Raw genomic sequence first — 18,853 nt, 5'->3', positions numbered from 1 at the left:
TGCGTCCTGGGTGACTGAACAGCATGCCTGTAGTAGCCAAAAAGGGTGCAGGACCAAGAGCATGACCCAAGGGCAGAATCAAACTAAACAAAGCAGAAATGAAATAGGCGATAGTACATTTCAGTACACGTCGGACAATTCGACTCGGAAACTTGACATGAAGGTATTTTAGTACTTTTTCTTTTCGAGAAAGCGCAGGTGGTTCCTCTTCTTCTTCTTCCTCCTCGACAGGAGGTTTTGGTTCTTGATGATAAAAGCGTTGTTCGATTTGTTCAGGGAATTGGACAGCATTCTTTGTTTTTTTGGGTGGTGCGACTGCTGTTTTTTCATCATCGTCATCTTCTTCTCCTTCCGAATCACCCAAATCAAACATATTCTGTAATCGACGAGGCTGTCTGGTTTCTATGGTTACTGCTGGATCAGCAATCCTAGCAACCTAATTTAGTGACTTGTCTCAACGTTCCTGTATATGTACCTTGTTTGATTTATTTCCATCCTACAAAGAAGAAAGAAGAAAGAAAGGAAGAAAATAAATTTAATTATTATTATTTAAAAAAGTGAGTTTCAATCTTGTTCCAATCATATTGTTTATTTAAGCATAGTATTGTAATGTCATCTTCTTCTTGGCTTGTACTTCTTGAATAGCTTCCATAAAGTCTTCATGTGTGATCTCCACTGCTCCACGACGCAAGGCAAGCATACCACTTTCAACACAGACAGCCTTACATTGAGCACCATTAAACTCATCACAACAGCGAGACAATTCATCAAAATTGACATCTTTGCTCACATTCATCTTTCTAGAGTGAATCTGAATGATACGGGCTCTTGCTTCCTCATTGGGCAATGGGAATTCAATCTTACGATCTAAACGACCTGAACGCAATAAAGCAGGATCCAGAATATCAATACGGTTTGTAGCAGCAATGACCTTGATACGATCATCAGAAGAGAAACCATCCAACTGATTCAGTAATTCCAACATGGTACGTTGTACTTCACGATCACCAGACTTTTCAGAATCAAAACGCTTTGTACCAATAGCATCCAATTCATCAATAAAGATAATAGCGGGTGATTTCTCTTTGGCTAATTCAAAGGCATCACGCACAAGTTTAGCACCATCACCAATAAACATCTGCACCAATTGAGGACCAGCAAGTTTGAGATATGTAGAGTTGGTTTGGGCAGCACAGGCTCTGGCTAACAAAGTTTTACCTGTACCAGGAGGACCATACATCAACACACCCTTAGGAGGTTTGATGCCCAAGTTTTTAAATCTGTCAGCATGTGTCATGGGCAAGACAACAGCTTCTACTAATTCTTCAATTTGCTTGTCTAATCCACCAATATCGTTGTAGTCTTCAGTGGGCTTTTCATCTACCTCCATGGCTTTGACACGAGAGTCATATTCTGCTGGTAATTTATCCAAGACAAGGTAACTGTCTTTATTCACACCAATCAAATCTCCTGGCTTTAGTTCACTTGCATCAACCAAACCAATCAACGGCAGAAATATAGTCTAGAGAGTATAAGAATACAAATGTATCTTGTTTTTTTCTTACCTGTCTTGTGGATGTCTTGATGACTGCACACTTTCCTTTAATCTGTCCGTCCAAATCAACATTGGCGCCTTCACTATCTTCTTCATCAGGTTCAACATCGAGTAACTATACAACAGATAAATACACACGCGACTGACTTGTTTAACATTACCTCAACAACGTTACCAACAAGGTAAGGAAGTTGCTTGTTCATCTTGATCTTTTCTTTATTGTCTTTGATTCGTTCCTTCATGGCAGCTTGTTCGTGTTGAAGACGAACGATTTCAGACTTCATGACCTTGATATCATTCTCTAATAAGCGAGTTCTGTTTGTCACTTCTTCAGGTGATAGACGAATAATATCTTGTCCAATATCATCGTCATTGTTTTGAGCCTCCCACAAGGATTTATCTTCTAATGTAGTCATTGCTTATTGAAATAAAAAAAAAAAGTAAAGAAGAGGAGCATTACGTACGAGTAAAACTTTCCGCGTAATATGGACAACGCGCCTATCGTAGCAAAACGTGACGTCGCTCTTTCTCGACAAATCAGAATGTGCTCATTTTTGAACTCCATTTCATGCTCTTTGACAGCACTGGTCAATGAACTCATTGACTGAAAGATGCAATTCTATTTTGGAAAACTTTCTAAGCAACTAGAAAGAATTATGATCTATTAAATAAATGTATAAAAAGCCTTGATGATTGATTTATTTGAGTGTTTTCGCTCATGGTGTTTGAGTATTCATCAACAGCTATTTGTTTACAGAAACATAAGCTGTTGTTCTGTTTGCAATGATAGAAAAGGAGTATCAAAATGCCTTTTTGAGACAGCGAATCAAGTCTGTATGATACTCATATTTTAATTACACATAAGCGCTGGTTAACGAATCATAGACTAGATTCAGAAATATACATTTATTTTACCATTTGATTCTGTTACATTTAGCAGTATCTTGACCAAAACTATGGTTCATAGAACCTCTATACAATTCTTTGATCACCTTTCCTTTAACAATAGTCTCTTCTACAATAGCACGACAATGACATGGTTTGACACGTCCATACCAAATGCCTGCTCTGCCCTTATTGATGTAACAAATAATATTGCCTGCAAATTTGTGACCTATAAAAACCACACTAAGCATACACACACATCCCTTGTTGCACTCACCTCCAACATGACTGACCATAAATACAGATGTACCACCTTCTCCATCATGAATATCCATATCTCGTAATACATGGTCAAATTCTCGATTGAGATAAGGAGCAGTAACACCACAGCGCTTGTCTCTCTTTCGATGTGAACAGATCAAAATCATGCTCTCATAGGGATTAGGATAGACAGCCATTTCTTTTAAGTCGTACTGCTTAAATGTAGACTCAATGTCAATGGGATCATTGCTTAGGGGTAACTTGACAAACACTTCGTACAGTAATTCAGCATCGTCTGGTGTAACATTGCCTACCACGATATTTTCAGGTAAGATAATCACATCGAGGCCACAACGCACACTGGTTGAATGTGTGGCAATCAATGATGTGTTGGTGACAAACGTACGCCATGGCATAGGATTGGCTACCAATAAAGCCTGTAGATTAGCAGCCAGTGTGCCATAGTCTTCCTCGATACGCTCGGGCCAATCACATTGGGCAGTACTTATCATGAAGTGACGACCATAAGGAGACATAGAGCCAAGTAAAGGTGACTTTGTGTCGAGATCCAAGTAAGAAGGGTACTGTTGGTGCTCTTCGCACTCTTCTGTACAAGTGTTGCAATCCTTTTCGACAAGTACATCGCGTGGTGGGATCTGATCTATCTCAACTTGAGGTTCTTTGGTTTGTGTAGGTGTTTCTGTGATGGGTGTAGAAGGCTCGCTGCCTATAATGAAATCACTAATCGTCTTGAGCAAAGATGACATAATGGATAATGACAAAAAAGTGAAAGAAAGAAAAAAAAAGGATCAGATAAATATTTTTCCGATTTTTTTTTTTTTATTTTGGAGAGTGTGAAAAACTAAGGGGATGCAATGAAGCCTGGACACAAGACATAATTAAACATGGATCTGATAAGCGAGTTGTTTATGTACTCACTTCTCTATTTTCTTTTATGTGCGACAATGAATACTAGACGACGGGCATTTAAAAATAATATATACGGGAAACATTCCGTTTTATTCTGGTTTGCATTTTGAATGATCAGGTACATTATAGAATCAAAAGAAGTAAATAGATGGCGTATATGTTCTGATGGTATGGCTGCTAGCATCTTTTCAAAAAGCTATAAAGTATATCCCTACTTTATTCTAAATAAGCAAGTCACAACTTGTAAGTGAAAAGTATAGTACATCTTCCAAATACTTTGCATATTGAATGATGCATAGACAATTACCCTTTTACTATCTAATGTTTACCGAAATGGACCTCTTTTATACTGATTGCAGTGTGTGATGAGCTTTGAATGCATATTTGAAGACGATGCTCAAATTGAGTCGCATTTCTCATCTTAATAAACTCATTTTCTTTTTATTAGAAGTATCTAGAGACAGTAGTACCTCATTTTGGCTGGATCAGACCTACTTGGGGTCATTCCAAAAAAAAAAAAAAAAAGCTCTTAATCGAGTTTTTTTTTTTCATCTTCACGAACCTCCGTGGATCCCCCATCGGTCAAGAAATAAATGTCATCTAGAAGCCAAACCAATGACACCATTCAATTCCCTGACTCGAAAGGACATGTCTTAAATAAAAAGAGAAGCCATTTTGGTAGTCTGGTTGTCGAGTAATGGTCCATCAAAGATAGGCTTGTCTTAGCTGTGTCTTGACCGTCTTTGCTCTAGATGGCATGTAAAATGTACTATCTATGGGCTTTTAAAAGCATATTATGCTATTTTGATTGCCAAAGAACATAGGAAAATAAAAACATAGACATCTTATAATGTAAATGTGGGAGCAAATGAACATAGGGCAGAGTGCGGAGATTGAGAATGGAAGGCAACAAAAATGGAGCTTTTGCGGAGAACAGCATAATGACGCAGTTATTCGGCTTTGGTGTAGTGACAAAAAAGCTGTAGATCTTTGCCTTCTAAGTCTGTTGATACAAAGAGCACAGCAAGCCTGCTACTAAGATATCGAGTAGGTATGCAGAAATGGTTATGAGGTTTTTCACACATATCTCATCATTTTTGTAGTCCAACTATCAAACAAGCACGCTCACCAAAAACTAGAGCTCCTGACGCACATTTTGAATACTGAAGCTTGTCAATAGCTCTACTTTTCGTCTTGTAGCGACCAAAAGAAGATCAAGAGTTATCAAACGAGCAATTTTCACGGGCCATACCCTTTGGTCGAATGGTCATTTTGACCCTTTTTTTTTTCAAATTGCTTCTTTTGGTTCAAATCAATTATAAAGGGACCACATATGATAATAGACACTGTTTAAATTATTTGTGCGTGGAAAGATAGGTTTTATGCCACCGTTGTATAGCCGTACTATTCTGTGTATTCATCCACTCTTTTAGTATTTTCCCTCTTATCTTTTGGTTGGAGCAATGCAGCAAGAGGTGTTGCACACTTTTTTGATAGAGAAGCTGTATTGATTTCAATAGATATAATATTCTCTGCATGATTATAGAAATCGATGACACTTGGGTCGAAAACAATTAAAGTAAACCTTACGACTATAACTCTTTCAAAATCAATTTATATATGCAAGAATAGACATTCATTTGGAGTGGACTAAGTGTTTAATAAAAGAAAATGTGAGATAGCAATAACATTTCTAGTGTGCAGTGCATCGATAACGTTTTTTTAAAAAAGCAAAATATTCGATTAAATAAAGTGGACTTACAAGTGACATTGTGAAACATTTAAAGATGTGTTGGATATCTCCTAAGTTTGGCAACAAAAGAGAGATCAATTAGCCTGTATATTTTAATGTTGATTATCGCTGTGCCGTTGCTTTGTTTGTCGTCTAGCTATGGCGGCAATGTATAACTATTCAGGTTTCTTATATCATTCGTATCCATGTTGACGTTGTTTCTTAGGAGCTGTGCGCAAAAAAGAATTATTCTGCTTAAATTATTATCCTAGCACGATCTTAAATACGCAGCTCTAATCTTAATTTATGAATTGACAATATGCAATTCATGCAAATAAGTTTGTCATCCCACCAAGAAAACAAATCAACTATTCCCGAGTTTTCCTTTAAATAATTTACTTTCAGGTTGACAACTGAATTCAGGCACACTGCATTGTTTATTTATCATCAAGTGACACATTAACATATGGGTAAACAAACTGACACATAATTAATCCAATAAAATGTATAAAGTTTCGAAAACATTGACTTTAGTTACAAAAGCAAAGCCACACTGTTTATAACCAATGAAAAAAAGGTTGATACTCTATTATTGACAAAACAATGATCAGATAAGCTTATGACTCGAAGATTCAGGGCTAAGAAAGACAGATACCAAATGAGGAATATATGTCAGATCATTTATTCTCTTCTATGTGCCTTTTTTCTTTATACACATGTAATATTTATAGAGATAGTGAATAATTGTGGTCTGATGAATATTAAGTACACAATTAGGTATACGGTATAAAGTATTAAGTAAGGGCGGACTGACACACAGAAATCCCCGAGTTCAATAGGAACCTGCTTTCTGTCTGCTCTTAAAAAAAAGGGTACAAATTTATAGAATTTTTTTTTCTTATAGTTTTTCTTTCTTTCTTTTTTTCTAAGAAAAAAAAAGTACTCAAGAAAAATGGATACTGTACTGTACTATTGCGATGAATACCTGTTTGATGGCCTTTATGCCAAATTATTTCCTTCATATACAAGACATGTTGCAGGCAAACTGATTTCTTCCTGGCCTCGCGATGATGTATGGCGTGCGTCCCTTTCCCTTTTTCTTATCACTTCCTTTTTCGGCTGGATATTGTATTTTGTTACTGCCACTCTTTCATATTATTTTGTTTTCGATCATTCATATAAAAACCATCCCAAGTTTCTCAAGAACCAAGTTCGTATGGAAATTGAATGTGCCACAAACGCTATTCCCTGGATGACCTGTAAGTTTAGTGTTTTTAATATCTATTGTAACTCACATTGAATTCAGTGCTTACCTTGCCATGGTTCTTGGGTGAAGTGTTTGGAAAATCCATGTTGTATGGTGGTATGCCCAAGTCTTTGTCTGAATGGGCATACATCGTCATTTCTGTCCCTGTATTTTTATTTTTTACAGATTGCGGTATTTATTGGTTCCATCGTTGGATGCATCACCCTTCTGTTTATAAATATTTGCACAAGGTAGGGTTCAATGAAAATGCTCAAACGTATGGACTAAAAAATGTTTATAGCTTCATCATAAATGGATTATCCCTACACCTTTTGCCTCTCATGCCTTCAATCCCTTTGACGGTTACATTCAATCACTTCCTTACCACATGTATGCATTCTTGATTCCTATGCACAAGTTCCAATATCTCTTTATGTTTTGCTTTGTTAACTTTTGGACAGTCATGATTCATGATGGTAAGGCATTACATTGTATTCGAGGAATATAGGCTAAACTATCTCTTAGGTGAATTTATTTCTCATTCCGAAATCATCAATACCAGTGCACATCATTTTGTTCACCATGTCTATTTCAACTACAATTATGGTCAATACTTTACTTTCTGGGACAGAGTTGGTGGTTCTCACCGTCAACCAACAGATGAACAATACGACAAAGCTCTCCGTGATGACCATAAAGTGATGGCCCGTCAAGCCCATGATGCAGACACCATTGAAAATGCCACACTCAGTGATAAACTGAAAACCCTTTAAAAAGAGAGAAAAAGAGAGACACAAATTAGATCATTTTGTTGTTGTACATAGACTAATCATTTTTTAAAGTACCTCAATCATAATTCAAACATTTTCCCCCTTATTTCTCTCCTTTTCTTTTACTATCTTATTTAATTATTTCATATCCATCTTATTTTATATAGAAAAGAAAAGTTCTTTTCTCTTTTTCTTTAGCCTACAATAATAATAAACAGCCTAAATGGGGCATCTAATACTTTAATAAAGTGTAATTTTAACTTTAAACATCGCGGATAGTCTAGCAGCAAATGCTTGTGTAAATAACTAAAAGGGAGAGGTCAAACACAAATAAGTCATAATGAAATACGTTATGCATAAATAGAACCTGTCGATCCATGCATATTGTGTTCCTCAGTGATAAAAATCAACGGCTTGGCATGTCGGAATCCTCAAATAATCTCAGATGAATTCAATATTACTTAGAATCAAAAAAGTGTGCCTGGCACGTGATTTATCTGCAGTTTAATAACAACATTTGTCGTTCATTCAGTAAAAGTGTCTGTATGTTTATCTTGATTATTAAAAGATATCAAGGCTCCCTGTTTATCTATTCATACTAATACAAAGAGTCAAGATTAAAAGGTTAAAAGGAAATATATTGTGTCCATGACGAAAGTTTGACAGCACAGCACTGTTACTAGTTTATTAAAAAAAGAAGAACCATATACTCTCTAGTGCCAATATAAGTTTGCTTCTAGAATTCAAGTACGATCGTTATGTATTAGCCAGTGCAAAGATCCAGACGTCCTTGTTTTTACAATTGTCAATGGTTTACAGTATGGGTTTTTTTTTGGTCTGTTTTGTGTCCAATGTCATGCCGTACAATAAAACGTATACTTCCAACAACTAGAATATCCATAGAAAAGCATGGTTGTATTTCCATATCACGAAAAAATAAATAAAGAGGTCCAGTTGACATCTTGGGGTACTTCATAATAGACTTATTGTCAGCGAAAATACATATCATGAAGTTCCTGGTGTTATAAACACATATCAAAAAAGCAGAGTTATACCGTGTTTGTCTCAAATCATTTGCCACTATAAACGTGTGTATATAATAAAAGCAACTACGAACAGAGCAAAAATTGATAGCAATTGTTTTGTCACATGATGTATATCAATAATCATTGTTGAATAAGCCAATATACACTTTATTTAAGCAAAAATTGAATTCTGGAAACCGAGCAGAGGAAGCAGTTTACAGGACAGTTATATTGTTATTTACATTAGATAATGGTAAAGAGCGGAGAATAGAAGAGAGATAAACTAATGACAGATATTAACTAAAGAGGATGATCAAGGCATTGGAAAGTTGTACTCCGACAAGAAATATGCAGCACGCTTGATCCAAAGCATGCCAAGCTGTGATTGACGCCGAAGGTGGCCACACCAAGTATATTGTACTAATAAATAGCCTTAGCTGTTATTCTACAGGGCTTAGAATACTGTTGTATCATGCTTTGGAGGGCTTACTCAAGGATGGAAAGCATGTAATTTTTTTTTTGTTTTATGAAATCTTTTAAAACTACCAAACGTTTTTGAGTGCGATTATATGAAAAGAACAGCTAATTATCACACAACGGCGATGACTATCAATATAAGCAAACGCAAACACAGCCTTGATTGCGTCTATATTAGGAAGATAAGGCACTTGATCTGAAAAAAGAAATAAGTTTCCTTTTTTTAGCTTATTCTTAAAATGTCAATGTGTTTTTATTTAGAATGCTTGGCTTCATGATTTCTTGATAAGCATTTCTGATACACACAAAAAAAAAAGACTTTTCGATTGTCTGAGGCAGCAAAAAATAGAAATTTCATGTCAACAGTGCTAATAGCTTGATAACTATTTTTATCGTTTCAAACTAAAAAAAAAAAAAAAAAAAAAAAAAAAAAAAAAAACATGAAGCATTCATTTGATAAAAGCCTCAAGTGTTATAAAGTAGATTCGTTAATTAATCGTAGTCTTCTAACATCAAGTCAAATTCAATTGATAGCTAAAGCAACCAAATAAATCAGCATACATTGTTTGATATTTTAACAAGATTAAATGAATGTAGATCATTGCTATACCTGCCATAGCCTAGTTTATTCGACTTGCATGAAACAAACTATACTCAAGTCAGAAAGTATGACATGAAATTTTTATTAAAAAAAGCACATCTCAAGCAGAATTTAGAAAGCAAATCATCTTTTTTATTCTTCTCAAAAATTGCGTATGTATGACAAAAAGTTAAACTTATTTTAGTAAATTGATGCCAATGCACTTGACTTGTTGTAAACGTCATCATTGAAGGAAGAGTTGCTTATCTAAACATGATGTTTATCAATACAGAGTAAAGACGTGATTTTAATTCTAAATTTGACAATATAATTTATGCAAGGTTAAAAAAATAAAGAGATATGAATGATTTTATTAGAAATGTATGAATATAAGTCTATAAGTATGTATGTATATATATATATATATATAAAAATAAAATGCATATGTACAATCATGATGTAAATTCAAATAAGTTAAGAATGAGTCATTCCAGCCTTAGAGAAAACCTTGGCAGCAATATCAGTAAAAGAATGTCGATGATGAGATGAGAGTGAAGGTCGGCTGGGCCCAGCAACTTCTTCATTAGGAGGAGTGGAAGGTTCGGAGGGACAAGGGGAAGGATCATCATGATCATAAATAGGCGCACGAGGCAGGTTTTCAAGGGCAGAGTTGTAACTGGGAGGTTCTTCCACTGCATCATAAGCAGGTGGTGAGTTGATAGTGGGCTTATCATTCCATGTGTGTTCACGAGAAGTGACAACCAAGGGAACTTCCATGGAACAGAGAGTTAGACGAGGTCCATGAGTGTCCTTGTGACGATGAGATTTGCGACGAGAACTCTTGATAGCAGGAATAGAAGTCATACCAGCAGCCAAATAGTCTTCACCATTGTGATGGTTGTTGGGGGAATTGGGATGAGAGCGAGCAATAGAAAAGATAGAGGCCAAGGAAGAGGCAGAGGAAGACCGAGATAAGACAGGAGAACCAGGTGTAGAGGCAGGTGGTGTTGTGTTGGGGCTTTCATTGTAATGATGCTTTGAATCTATTGATCTTGTGCTGTGTACAGTTTGTTGATGGTCGTCTTCAGAAGCCCATTCGGACTCAGTAGCATCTGTTTCATAAGCTGATTCATCTTCAGCATCATCTGCCTTGTCCTCCACCATGATGTTGACCACAAGAGCATGTGTCACCTTCATCAGGCGACTGTTCAGATCTGCATTGACACGGGGACACAAGCGGAACAAAGCATTGTAATCTGCTGTTTCTTTAGGATCATAATCGGGTGATTGATTTGGGTAAAAAGTACTGTAGCCAAGAGGAAAGAGATTGTCTGTCTTGCTGCTGATTGTGTTGGCATTACCATCTGTTGTTCTGTACTGGACTCGTTCTCTTAAAGCACAAGTTACTGTTCTGACAGACTGTGTCTCTGGTCGAAGTAATTTCATGTTGATATTAAGACGGATCAAACCGCCTTCCCGGTAAGCAATACTGGGAGCTGTAGCTGTATAATGGAGTTTGTTGGTATGTTGCCTGCCTTCGTATGTTTCACGCAATTCAGCCATAGGTGTCTCATCGTTCAAGAGACAGCGCTTGATAGGAATATCACGAGAGGCATGGATATCACTAGCAAACATGGGACGATAGATAGCAGCTTGAAGTCTGTATCGCACATAGCCTCGCTTGCCACGGAAACTTGCGGGAAGGCTGGGGGGTAAATCAAAGCTGAATGGGTAAACATATTGTCCAGGTGTCAAGGTATGTGTCAAACCATCATCACCAATAAAATGTTGATCTTTAGAATAAATAGTACGACTTTCATTTGTTTCTGTATTAGAGACGCTGTATCCATAAGTGGTGCCCTTCAGGGTAACTTTGCATCGTCCTTCAAGCCAAATAAGAAAACGTCTGACTTTGATTGGCTTGTTGACTTGAACAATACAACTGCCTTTCACTGTGCAGCCTTCTGATTCATCGTGTGCTACACCTCGAATGACGCCTGTAAAAGAAGGATCGAGAATCAATGAAATAGTTGCATCTTCCTTGTTGGAAGCTTTTAAATGTGGCATGATAGATTATTATGGAATTACAGAAAAAAAAAAGTAAAAAAATCAAGAAAAAGGTCTGACTTTATATAGTCGCTGAATGTGTTTCGGATCCAAACGTAATCTAATTCTGTATAAATAAAAAAAATTTTTTTTCTATATTAAAAATGATCATTGCGTGCTGCGTGCTTAAATTTGGATGTATTGACTGGCTTAAAAAAATTTTTTAGCGTGTAGATCACCCAGATAAAAAGATATGCCAACGAGATAATGCTATCATTTATTTTTGTTTACTGCGGAAATATTCGTTCACTTGCTCAACTAAATCTGCCTTGAGTTTTTTAGGTTGAATGCCAACAGAGACAAGGAACTCTTTTAAAGAAGGATTTGTAACCTAACATCACATAAGCATTCTTTTTTTTATAATTGCTAGATACATACACTGGCTAAGGTGTTGGATTCCCAATAGTCAAATATAGTCATATCAGACTTTATACGCTTTGTACGAGTATTTTGTTCTCCTTCATCCTAGATAATAAATCGTATCAATACGTAAAACAAAAAAAAAAAAAAAAAACTTTTTACTTTCCGCTTAGCATGATTATCTAAACATGCTGAGATCAAGTCCAGACCAACAGCTTGTTTAAAATCTTTAATATCATCCGAAAGTTCCTAAAAATGTGGCGATTAGACCCTTAAGGAAGAAAATGTAACACAAGCAAAGATAACATTACTGATTCTATAAACTGATAGTTGGGCAATGTCTTGTCTGCTGGCTTTTCAGATACATTTTCAAGTGCAATATGTTGAATCATATACTTATGGTTTTGAAGGACTAGATGTGACATATAAGTATAACACAAACTACCCATATATATATATATATATATATATATATATAAATATACTTGCATGGATTAGGGTATTTCATTGGCTTATATCCCTCTGTAATCTTGAGCTTTTCAATCAATATCTTTGCCTTTTCAACACCATTTTCATAATCTATTATGATAAATTTGTTTGCAATATGACTCGAGATGTGTTACCTTCAGCTATATTATAAGGTGGAACACTACGAATCTCTTCAGCATATGGCAAAACAATCAGTTGAAATCCAGGAGGATCAATCTGGTTGCCATTTTTATCCAGTGTTTCTTGCTAATATAAAATGATTAGTGAATGAATCATTTTTTATTGTTTTTACTTGTGGTAAAAGTGCCACCATTCCTGGTAAAGCATTGGTTTTTCTGACAAGAGAACAAATAGCCAGTTGCTTCTTTTGACATAAGGTTTTCAATAACAAACAAAAGACATTCTTACTTTCCTTGTATTGCTATTCTGAAAAGTTAATTTTTTTTTTGTTCGTAATTTATCGGAATACATTACGGATTCATCGGGATAGATAAAGTAAGGATGAGAGATTTGATGATATGATTTCAAAGCCTCTTGTCCTCTAAACCCTAATACAACTAAGCCTATAAAAAGGCTATAAATATAATGTCTTTTTTCTTTTTTTTTCTCTCTCTCCCTTTTTTACCTGGTTCATTGACTGTCTTGATTTGAGCCACATCTTCTTCTGAAAATACAATCTTTTCACCACCATAGCCATACGATTTTTTTATATCAGTCGGAGTCAAGAATTCATTTGTGTCCTACCATTGATTTTCAGATCAGCTACCAGATTAACCATGAACTTACCACACAACGCCAACGTGTAGTTGCTTTCACTTCTTTTGATTGTTCTCCACTTGTATAAAAATATTTTGGCTGTTCTACTTTCTTTTCCACTACCATATTAAACCTATTTCTTGACTCAATGCATGTGTTTTGTTTGATATGCTTACCCTTTAATGCCAATCGTAAGATGAGGTGCAATATGAAAAGGAATACGGAATTCGGATCGTGTAGTTGTCTGAAAAGTCTTGATCTTTTCAAACAAATCTTTTAATTTACCAGTAGAAGATAACAGCTTATATTCAAAGTCATCTTCAGTCAGAGTAGTATCATCAAAATTCACAATATCCTAACATGATTGATATACAAGTCAAATCAAACAAGACTTACTCTGTAGAACAACGTCTTGTCAAATACATGTTCTGATTGATCTAAACCAAACAAGACATGTTCAACACCCACTTGATTTAAATCCTATTCATGATTGAGAATGATGAGTTGATTTATTCACATCTTACTTTGGCTCTTTGTAATGCTGTCTTTCTGTAAACTGGATTTTGTCCTGTTGGATCATCATTGTCTGTGATTAAAATGATACGTTTGGTAGCAAATTTAGGTGTGCTATGTATATAAGCAACATGCATATTCCCTCTTCTTCTTTACCTTGACATAATATCTGCACACACCCAAAAGAAATCACTGAATGGAAATATATCATCAGTTGAACCATAGTGTTGTTTGACCAATGACAAATCTATAACAGATAAATAACATGGCTTTGTACAGCTCAAGTACCTTCAATCAATAAATCAAGCTCTTTAATACGAGAAGCATCAGGAATGTCTAATGTTTGAAGTATATAGATATGATCCTTATTGGTCATATTCTTGTTCTCTCTCTATAGAATATACATGTAAGCAATAAAGAACGAAAGGAAAGAGGAGAGTATTCACTTTACTGTGCTAAACAAAACAATGCCTACTTGATCATTGGGTCGAGTATAGAGCGTATCTAACAATTTAGAACGAATACTTTCTAAAGCAACTTGAAAAGGAGTATTGCCTGCTTCATCTTTAACAAACATGGAAGATCTGCAATCAATAGCATAAAGAGTACATTCCTTTAAATTATACTCGGTCTACAAACGCGTTAATGACATGTCCATGTCACTCGATCTTACAGATTCTTTTTCAGTATATTCATCATCGTCTTCAAAGTTAATTGAGTTATTATAATATGACATGTTTATTATAAACAACAAGAGAAAAAGAAGAAAGAAAGAAAATAAAAGAGAGTGAAAGAGATGCTTTTTTTTCCCCACTTTATCTCTTCACTCACTTGCTCTCTGACAACAATAGCATCAATTTTTTTTTTTTTTTTGTACAAAATAGAAACAGGGTATTAAGATGTAGCAAATTCCAAGTCAAGCCAAGGATCATCTACCTCTGGAGGTGATGCTAGGTTTTGAAGTTGCCATAGTAACAACATGACAGTGGCTGATACTGTTGCTGCTACAAACACAGCAGCTGTGATTGTTTGCAAAAAAGGTGAATGACGACGAAAGAATCGTCGTATAGCAAAACTAGCTTTTGATAGCCGACTTTCTTGTGTCTCTAAAGAAGTTTGCGGTGGCAGTGTATGATAAATAGATTCATAAGAAGGTGGGTCTTTTGGTATCAAATATTGTGAAGACGACATTGAAAAAAAATTGTAAAGAAAGCAGTAAGCTATTTTAATTTCATCGTGTTATTTTATGAGAAAAATGTAAGCAATGCTCAAGTTGAAATTACAAGAGAAAGCTATAAAAAGGCCTTTTTCTATTGTCATTTCATTATTATTATGAAGTTTTCTAGTATTGCTTATTCTATTGCTGTCATTGTCAGTTTGGCACAGGCCACTGAATTGGTGTGTTACGATGAGGATGTCAAGTATTACAAAGACGAAGTTGTGTTCACTGATCAACTTCAAAATATGATTGATCAAGCAAGTGCATCAGAGTGAGTAAATCCAAGGTCTAAATAGTTATTCATGGTGAATAGACAACCTGTAGTCTATCTAGAGCCTGGTATCTTTATCATGGATCCTGCAAGACCTATTGTGTTAAAGGAAGGTGTCTCTTTAAGAGGATATTCTGGCCAGCCTACCATTCTAGCTGTTCAAGACAAGAACACAACTGCTTCTATTGAAGGTAATAGAATAATCAAATGACATTTTATTGAACATCTTACTAGTCCAAAAGGAAAACTTGGCTTGGTCTATTCAAGATATCGTATTTGAAAATGTTAATGTAGTAGTCAATTCAAGCACTCATGAGGATGAAAGTGCTGTTCTAAGCAACGTATTCATGAATGGTGGACGAGGTTCTGTTATTTCTGAATACGGTAGAAGATTACATATTAGTATGTACATTTTTGTTTGTTTAAATATGCTCATCTTTTTGTTAGATGGCAATATCTTTTTACGTGATGAAGCCCATGTAGCTACTCAAAGAAACCCCACTTATGATACTACAAGTGAGTCTATTGCTTTATATCTTACCTATACTCATACAAATCAGATTCTGGTATTTTGTTCCAGACACAAAAGAACAGTGTTGTTTCCAACAATATTTTTGGGTAAAATCATAATTTTCATTTTATGGATTGCCTTTAATACTTTATTAGTATGGACTTGCGTGCAATCAATAGCCTAGATCCAGTCATTAGTCAACAATTAGAAAAACCACTTAAAAACCTCAAATTTATTCATCAGTGTCTTGGTCGTAACTTGGCTGATGAACAGGGCTATCTTTCATCTGGTGTGCAACTCTATGCTTCAAACGATATTACCATTAAAGAAAACATTCTGGTAAGACAGCAAAGATAAGATCTATAGTATCTATCCTCACTTATCTGTAGAATGCTACATTCCCTGATACAAAATACATTGCACAAGATCATGCAATTAGTGTTGTAGGAAGTAACCAAACCTATGTCTACCAAAACTTTTTTGCTGGTTGGCAAATAGGTGATTTTGGTGGTGCTGTTCGTTTCACTTCTGCTGTAAGTTCATCATCATGGTTCACAGTGGATATTAATGTGTGTTAGGTGGACGGATACTTTATCTCGAACTACCTCGCTAACATGGGCTTAATGATGTACGCTGCTGCTCATGCTGACTACCTTCAAGTAAGCAACATGATTGTCCACAAGAACTTTTTCTATCATTTCTTGGGTGAAGATGTGGCTCCTGTTCCTGAAGAGCAAAGAGGATGGCTTTATGATGGTGTCACCTTTTTTGATTTCTACACAGCTCGTTTCAACAATACTATCCGTCCTCCTATCTGGAACAGTTCTGTTCCTATTTCTCCTTGGGGATGGCACATTGTGGTCTCTGAAAACAAGTTTGGTGCTTCTGAAGGATTGGATCCTTATTTGATCAGTATGGGTAACCTGGATGAACGTGAAGCCCATATCGATAAAAAGAATTGTTTTGTCACTGAACCATTGGTGCCTGGCTCTCGAGATGCTTATATTGTGCCTATCATTTGGCGCGAATCATTTGAAGAAGGCTTGTTTACCAAGAATCAAGGCAAAATTCCCAAGGTAAGATCAAAGTTAAATAGTAAGGTTTTCTGACATACATGCGCTTTTTTTGTAGAAATTGATCAAGCACACAGACGAAGATTTACAAGATCAAGTCCCTGCTCATTTGAGAAACTTGCATATTCCGTCTTACTGGAAAGCATTTACACTCAAGAATAATACTATGTCAATGATCAGTCCTCATTTACCTTGTTCTTATTAATACAAAAAAAAAATTTTTTTTTAATTGAAATAAATGCATAATGTACACAGAAAAGAAAGAAAAGGGATTATATATAATAAATTATTCAAAGTCTTCATCAAAGACAGGAACACCCCAAGCAGGTCTAACAAAACGCTTGGTAGTAGTCTTGGAAATATTGTTAATGGCTTGAATTTCTTCATCATTTAATGTCACAACATCGATATTAGCCTTGATACGCTACAAAGACAACGTTAATGATATACATGATGATGTGATACTTACTTCAGGGTTAACACTCTTGGGCAAGACGCTGGTACGTGTAACACCCCAAGAGATCAAGATTTGAGCAACAGATTTGTCATGAGCCTTGGCAATCTTGTTGAGGGTCTCGTCTTGAAGCAAAGTGGATTGAGAAGAACCCAAAGGAGAATAAGCAGTACAATGAATACCCTTAGAAGTACAGTAATCAACCAACTTGTTTTGAGGCAAGTAAGCTAATGCCATAAAATTGAGTTACGATAATTTAAAAGGATTATTTTTTGTTACTTACGATGAAGTTCGATTTGGTTGACAGCAGGAACGACCTTGGCAGTCTTCAAGAGACGTTCGAGGTTAGGGATAGAGAAGTTGGCAACACCAATGTTCTTGACTTTACCAGTATCCAATAACTTTTCCATAGCTCCCCAAGTTAACTCGAATTTACCCTGTAATTCTTCATCAATATCACGAGAACCATCAGGTTTAAGAGGGACAAGTTGACGAGTGGCGGGGTTCATGGCAATAGGCCAGTGCATCATGTAAAGATCAATGTAACCAATATCCAATCGCTTAAGAGATTCTTCGAAACCTTGAGGAACATGGGTGGGACGAGCATCAATGGTAGCCAACTTGGTGGTGACAAAGATGTCTTCACGCTTTAATCCGCTTTCCTTGAGACCATCGCGAATACCGCGACCAACTTCGACTTCATTACCGTACTAGTTGGAAGGTAAGCATGTCACTCAATATTTTTATGTGTCGCTTACCATCATAGCAGTATCAATATGACGGTAACCAGCAGCAATGGCAGTCTTGATGGCCTTGTAGACAGTATCGTTTTCTTCAGAACTTTGCCAAGTACCTAAACCGATAGCTGGGATCTTGTTACCGTTGTTTCTATGAAGTGTTAGCCTCTTATTTTTTTTTTTTTGAAATTCTAGTACTTTACAATTCAAAAGTCTTTGTGCAAACCATTTTTGTTTCTTGGATATATGTAAAGAAGAGAGAAGCAAAAACGGATAGGAGAAAAAAAAGGTCCAGTTTTATATCACTTTTTTTTTCGGATTATGCAATCATCATCTAACGGAGAGTTTTTTATTTTCCGTATTGAATAAAAAAAAGGTCCTCTTTTTTTCCGCTTTTCGTGTATCAATGCATTTACAAAGTAATTTTTAGAATACCGGCGTTACACTAGATGGGGAAACTTTTTACACAAATGAAGAAGCCATGAAGTTCAATCATGAGTTTAATTAAAATTAGCCTGTATGAATGCTTTCAAAAATGAAAGTTCTGGGCATAAAGATTCTATTTGTTGCTATGTTGTAGAACTTTTGTATGTTCTTTTATAGTCTTATTGGTCGTCCAGACAGATTCCAAAGGTATAATTGACCTTAGAGCTAATGATACCTCTTCATTGTAATGATCAATGTCAATTCAATCGTGTCATGGATCATACCTAAAGGTATACAGCCAGCTTAATTACTACAAATTTAATGAATACACACGTAGAAGGATTTACTTTGGCTTCAATAAATTTGTTTAATACCATATAGGATGAGCCTGCCAACTCATGCTATATTTTCAGGTTGTTGGATTATACAGAACTCAAATGTTTGAGATTTCTTTATTTTGTATGCAAACAATATACT

The 18,853-nt window shown here is 35.7% G+C and overlaps 8 protein-coding genes across 8 annotated transcripts; 2 read left to right on the top strand and 6 right to left on the bottom strand.

The window, feature by feature from the left end:
- Positions 1-562: 562 nt before the first annotated feature.
- On the bottom strand, positions 563-1,994 carry B0P05DRAFT_528098 (26S proteasome regulatory complex ATPase RPT5). Its single transcript, XM_051576617.1, has 3 exons — positions 1,717-1,994; positions 1,566-1,670; positions 563-1,522 (listed from the first exon to the last, which is right to left on the bottom strand). The coding sequence occupies exons 1-3, from the start codon at positions 1,969-1,971 to the stop codon at positions 593-595; spliced, it is 1,290 nt and encodes a 429-aa protein (XP_051438050.1). The 5' UTR covers positions 1,972-1,994; the 3' UTR covers positions 563-592.
- Positions 1,995-2,421: 427 nt separating this feature from the next.
- B0P05DRAFT_528097 (Sucrase/ferredoxin-like-domain-containing protein) lies at positions 2,422-3,593 on the bottom strand. The gene is made up of 2 exons (XM_051576616.1): positions 2,718-3,593; positions 2,422-2,669 (listed from the first exon to the last, which is right to left on the bottom strand). The coding sequence occupies exons 1-2, from the start codon at positions 3,466-3,468 to the stop codon at positions 2,467-2,469; spliced, it is 954 nt and encodes a 317-aa protein (XP_051438049.1). The 5' UTR covers positions 3,469-3,593; the 3' UTR covers positions 2,422-2,466.
- Positions 3,594-6,011: 2,418 nt separating this feature from the next.
- On the top strand, positions 6,012-7,646 carry B0P05DRAFT_634647 (uncharacterized protein). Its single transcript, XM_051583555.1, has 4 exons — positions 6,012-6,622; positions 6,670-6,860; positions 6,911-7,085; positions 7,135-7,646. The coding sequence occupies exons 1-4, from the start codon at positions 6,316-6,318 to the stop codon at positions 7,380-7,382; spliced, it is 921 nt and encodes a 306-aa protein (XP_051438048.1). The 5' UTR covers positions 6,012-6,315; the 3' UTR covers positions 7,383-7,646.
- Positions 7,647-9,819: 2,173 nt separating this feature from the next.
- On the bottom strand, positions 9,820-11,626 carry B0P05DRAFT_528086 (uncharacterized protein). The gene has a single exon (XM_051576615.1). It carries the CDS (start codon positions 11,526-11,528, stop codon positions 9,936-9,938), a length of 1,593 nt encoding a protein of 530 aa, XP_051438047.1. The 5' UTR covers positions 11,529-11,626; the 3' UTR covers positions 9,820-9,935.
- Positions 11,618-14,552, bottom strand: B0P05DRAFT_602193 (SPOC like C-terminal domain-containing protein). Its single transcript, XM_051583263.1, has 17 exons — positions 14,359-14,552; positions 14,137-14,316; positions 13,974-14,076; positions 13,842-13,932; positions 13,697-13,799; positions 13,569-13,652; positions 13,349-13,527; positions 13,203-13,305; positions 13,042-13,156; positions 12,891-12,979; positions 12,709-12,837; positions 12,551-12,662; positions 12,413-12,506; positions 12,239-12,368; positions 12,090-12,176; positions 11,946-12,032; positions 11,618-11,898 (listed from the first exon to the last, which is right to left on the bottom strand). The coding sequence occupies exons 1-17, from the start codon at positions 14,419-14,421 to the stop codon at positions 11,785-11,787; spliced, it is 1,863 nt and encodes a 620-aa protein (XP_051438046.1). The 5' UTR covers positions 14,422-14,552; the 3' UTR covers positions 11,618-11,784.
- On the top strand, positions 14,543-16,997 carry B0P05DRAFT_528076 (uncharacterized protein). The gene is made up of 11 exons (XM_051576614.1): positions 14,543-14,839; positions 14,895-14,942; positions 15,062-15,175; positions 15,218-15,366; positions 15,410-15,577; positions 15,623-15,691; positions 15,736-15,793; positions 15,842-16,025; positions 16,076-16,219; positions 16,265-16,762; positions 16,818-16,997. The coding sequence occupies exons 2-11, from the start codon at positions 14,932-14,934 to the stop codon at positions 16,962-16,964; spliced, it is 1,542 nt and encodes a 513-aa protein (XP_051438044.1). The 5' UTR covers positions 14,543-14,839; positions 14,895-14,931; the 3' UTR covers positions 16,965-16,997.
- On the bottom strand, positions 14,580-14,876 carry B0P05DRAFT_584067 (uncharacterized protein; the record flags this gene model as incomplete). The annotated part of the gene is made up of 2 exons (XM_051582309.1): positions 14,580-14,704; positions 14,762-14,876. 2 exons carry the CDS (start codon positions 14,874-14,876, stop codon positions 14,580-14,582), a joined length of 240 nt encoding a protein of 79 aa, XP_051438045.1.
- B0P05DRAFT_528071 (NADP-dependent oxidoreductase domain-containing protein) lies at positions 16,998-18,265 on the bottom strand. The gene is made up of 5 exons (XM_051576613.1): positions 18,154-18,265; positions 17,972-18,101; positions 17,497-17,923; positions 17,229-17,440; positions 16,998-17,183 (listed from the first exon to the last, which is right to left on the bottom strand). The coding sequence occupies exons 1-5, from the start codon at positions 18,177-18,179 to the stop codon at positions 17,046-17,048; spliced, it is 933 nt and encodes a 310-aa protein (XP_051438043.1). The 5' UTR covers positions 18,180-18,265; the 3' UTR covers positions 16,998-17,045.
- Between the last annotated feature and the right edge of the window lie 588 nt (positions 18,266-18,853).

Source organism: Gilbertella persicaria (genome assembly GCF_025201335.1).
Source record: "Gilbertella persicaria strain CBS 190.32 chromosome Unknown B0P05scaffold_6, whole genome shotgun sequence".
NCBI lineage: Eukaryota > Fungi > Mucoromycota > Mucoromycetes > Mucorales > Choanephoraceae > Gilbertella > Gilbertella persicaria.
This window is presented reverse-complemented; position numbering and strand designations above follow the sequence as displayed.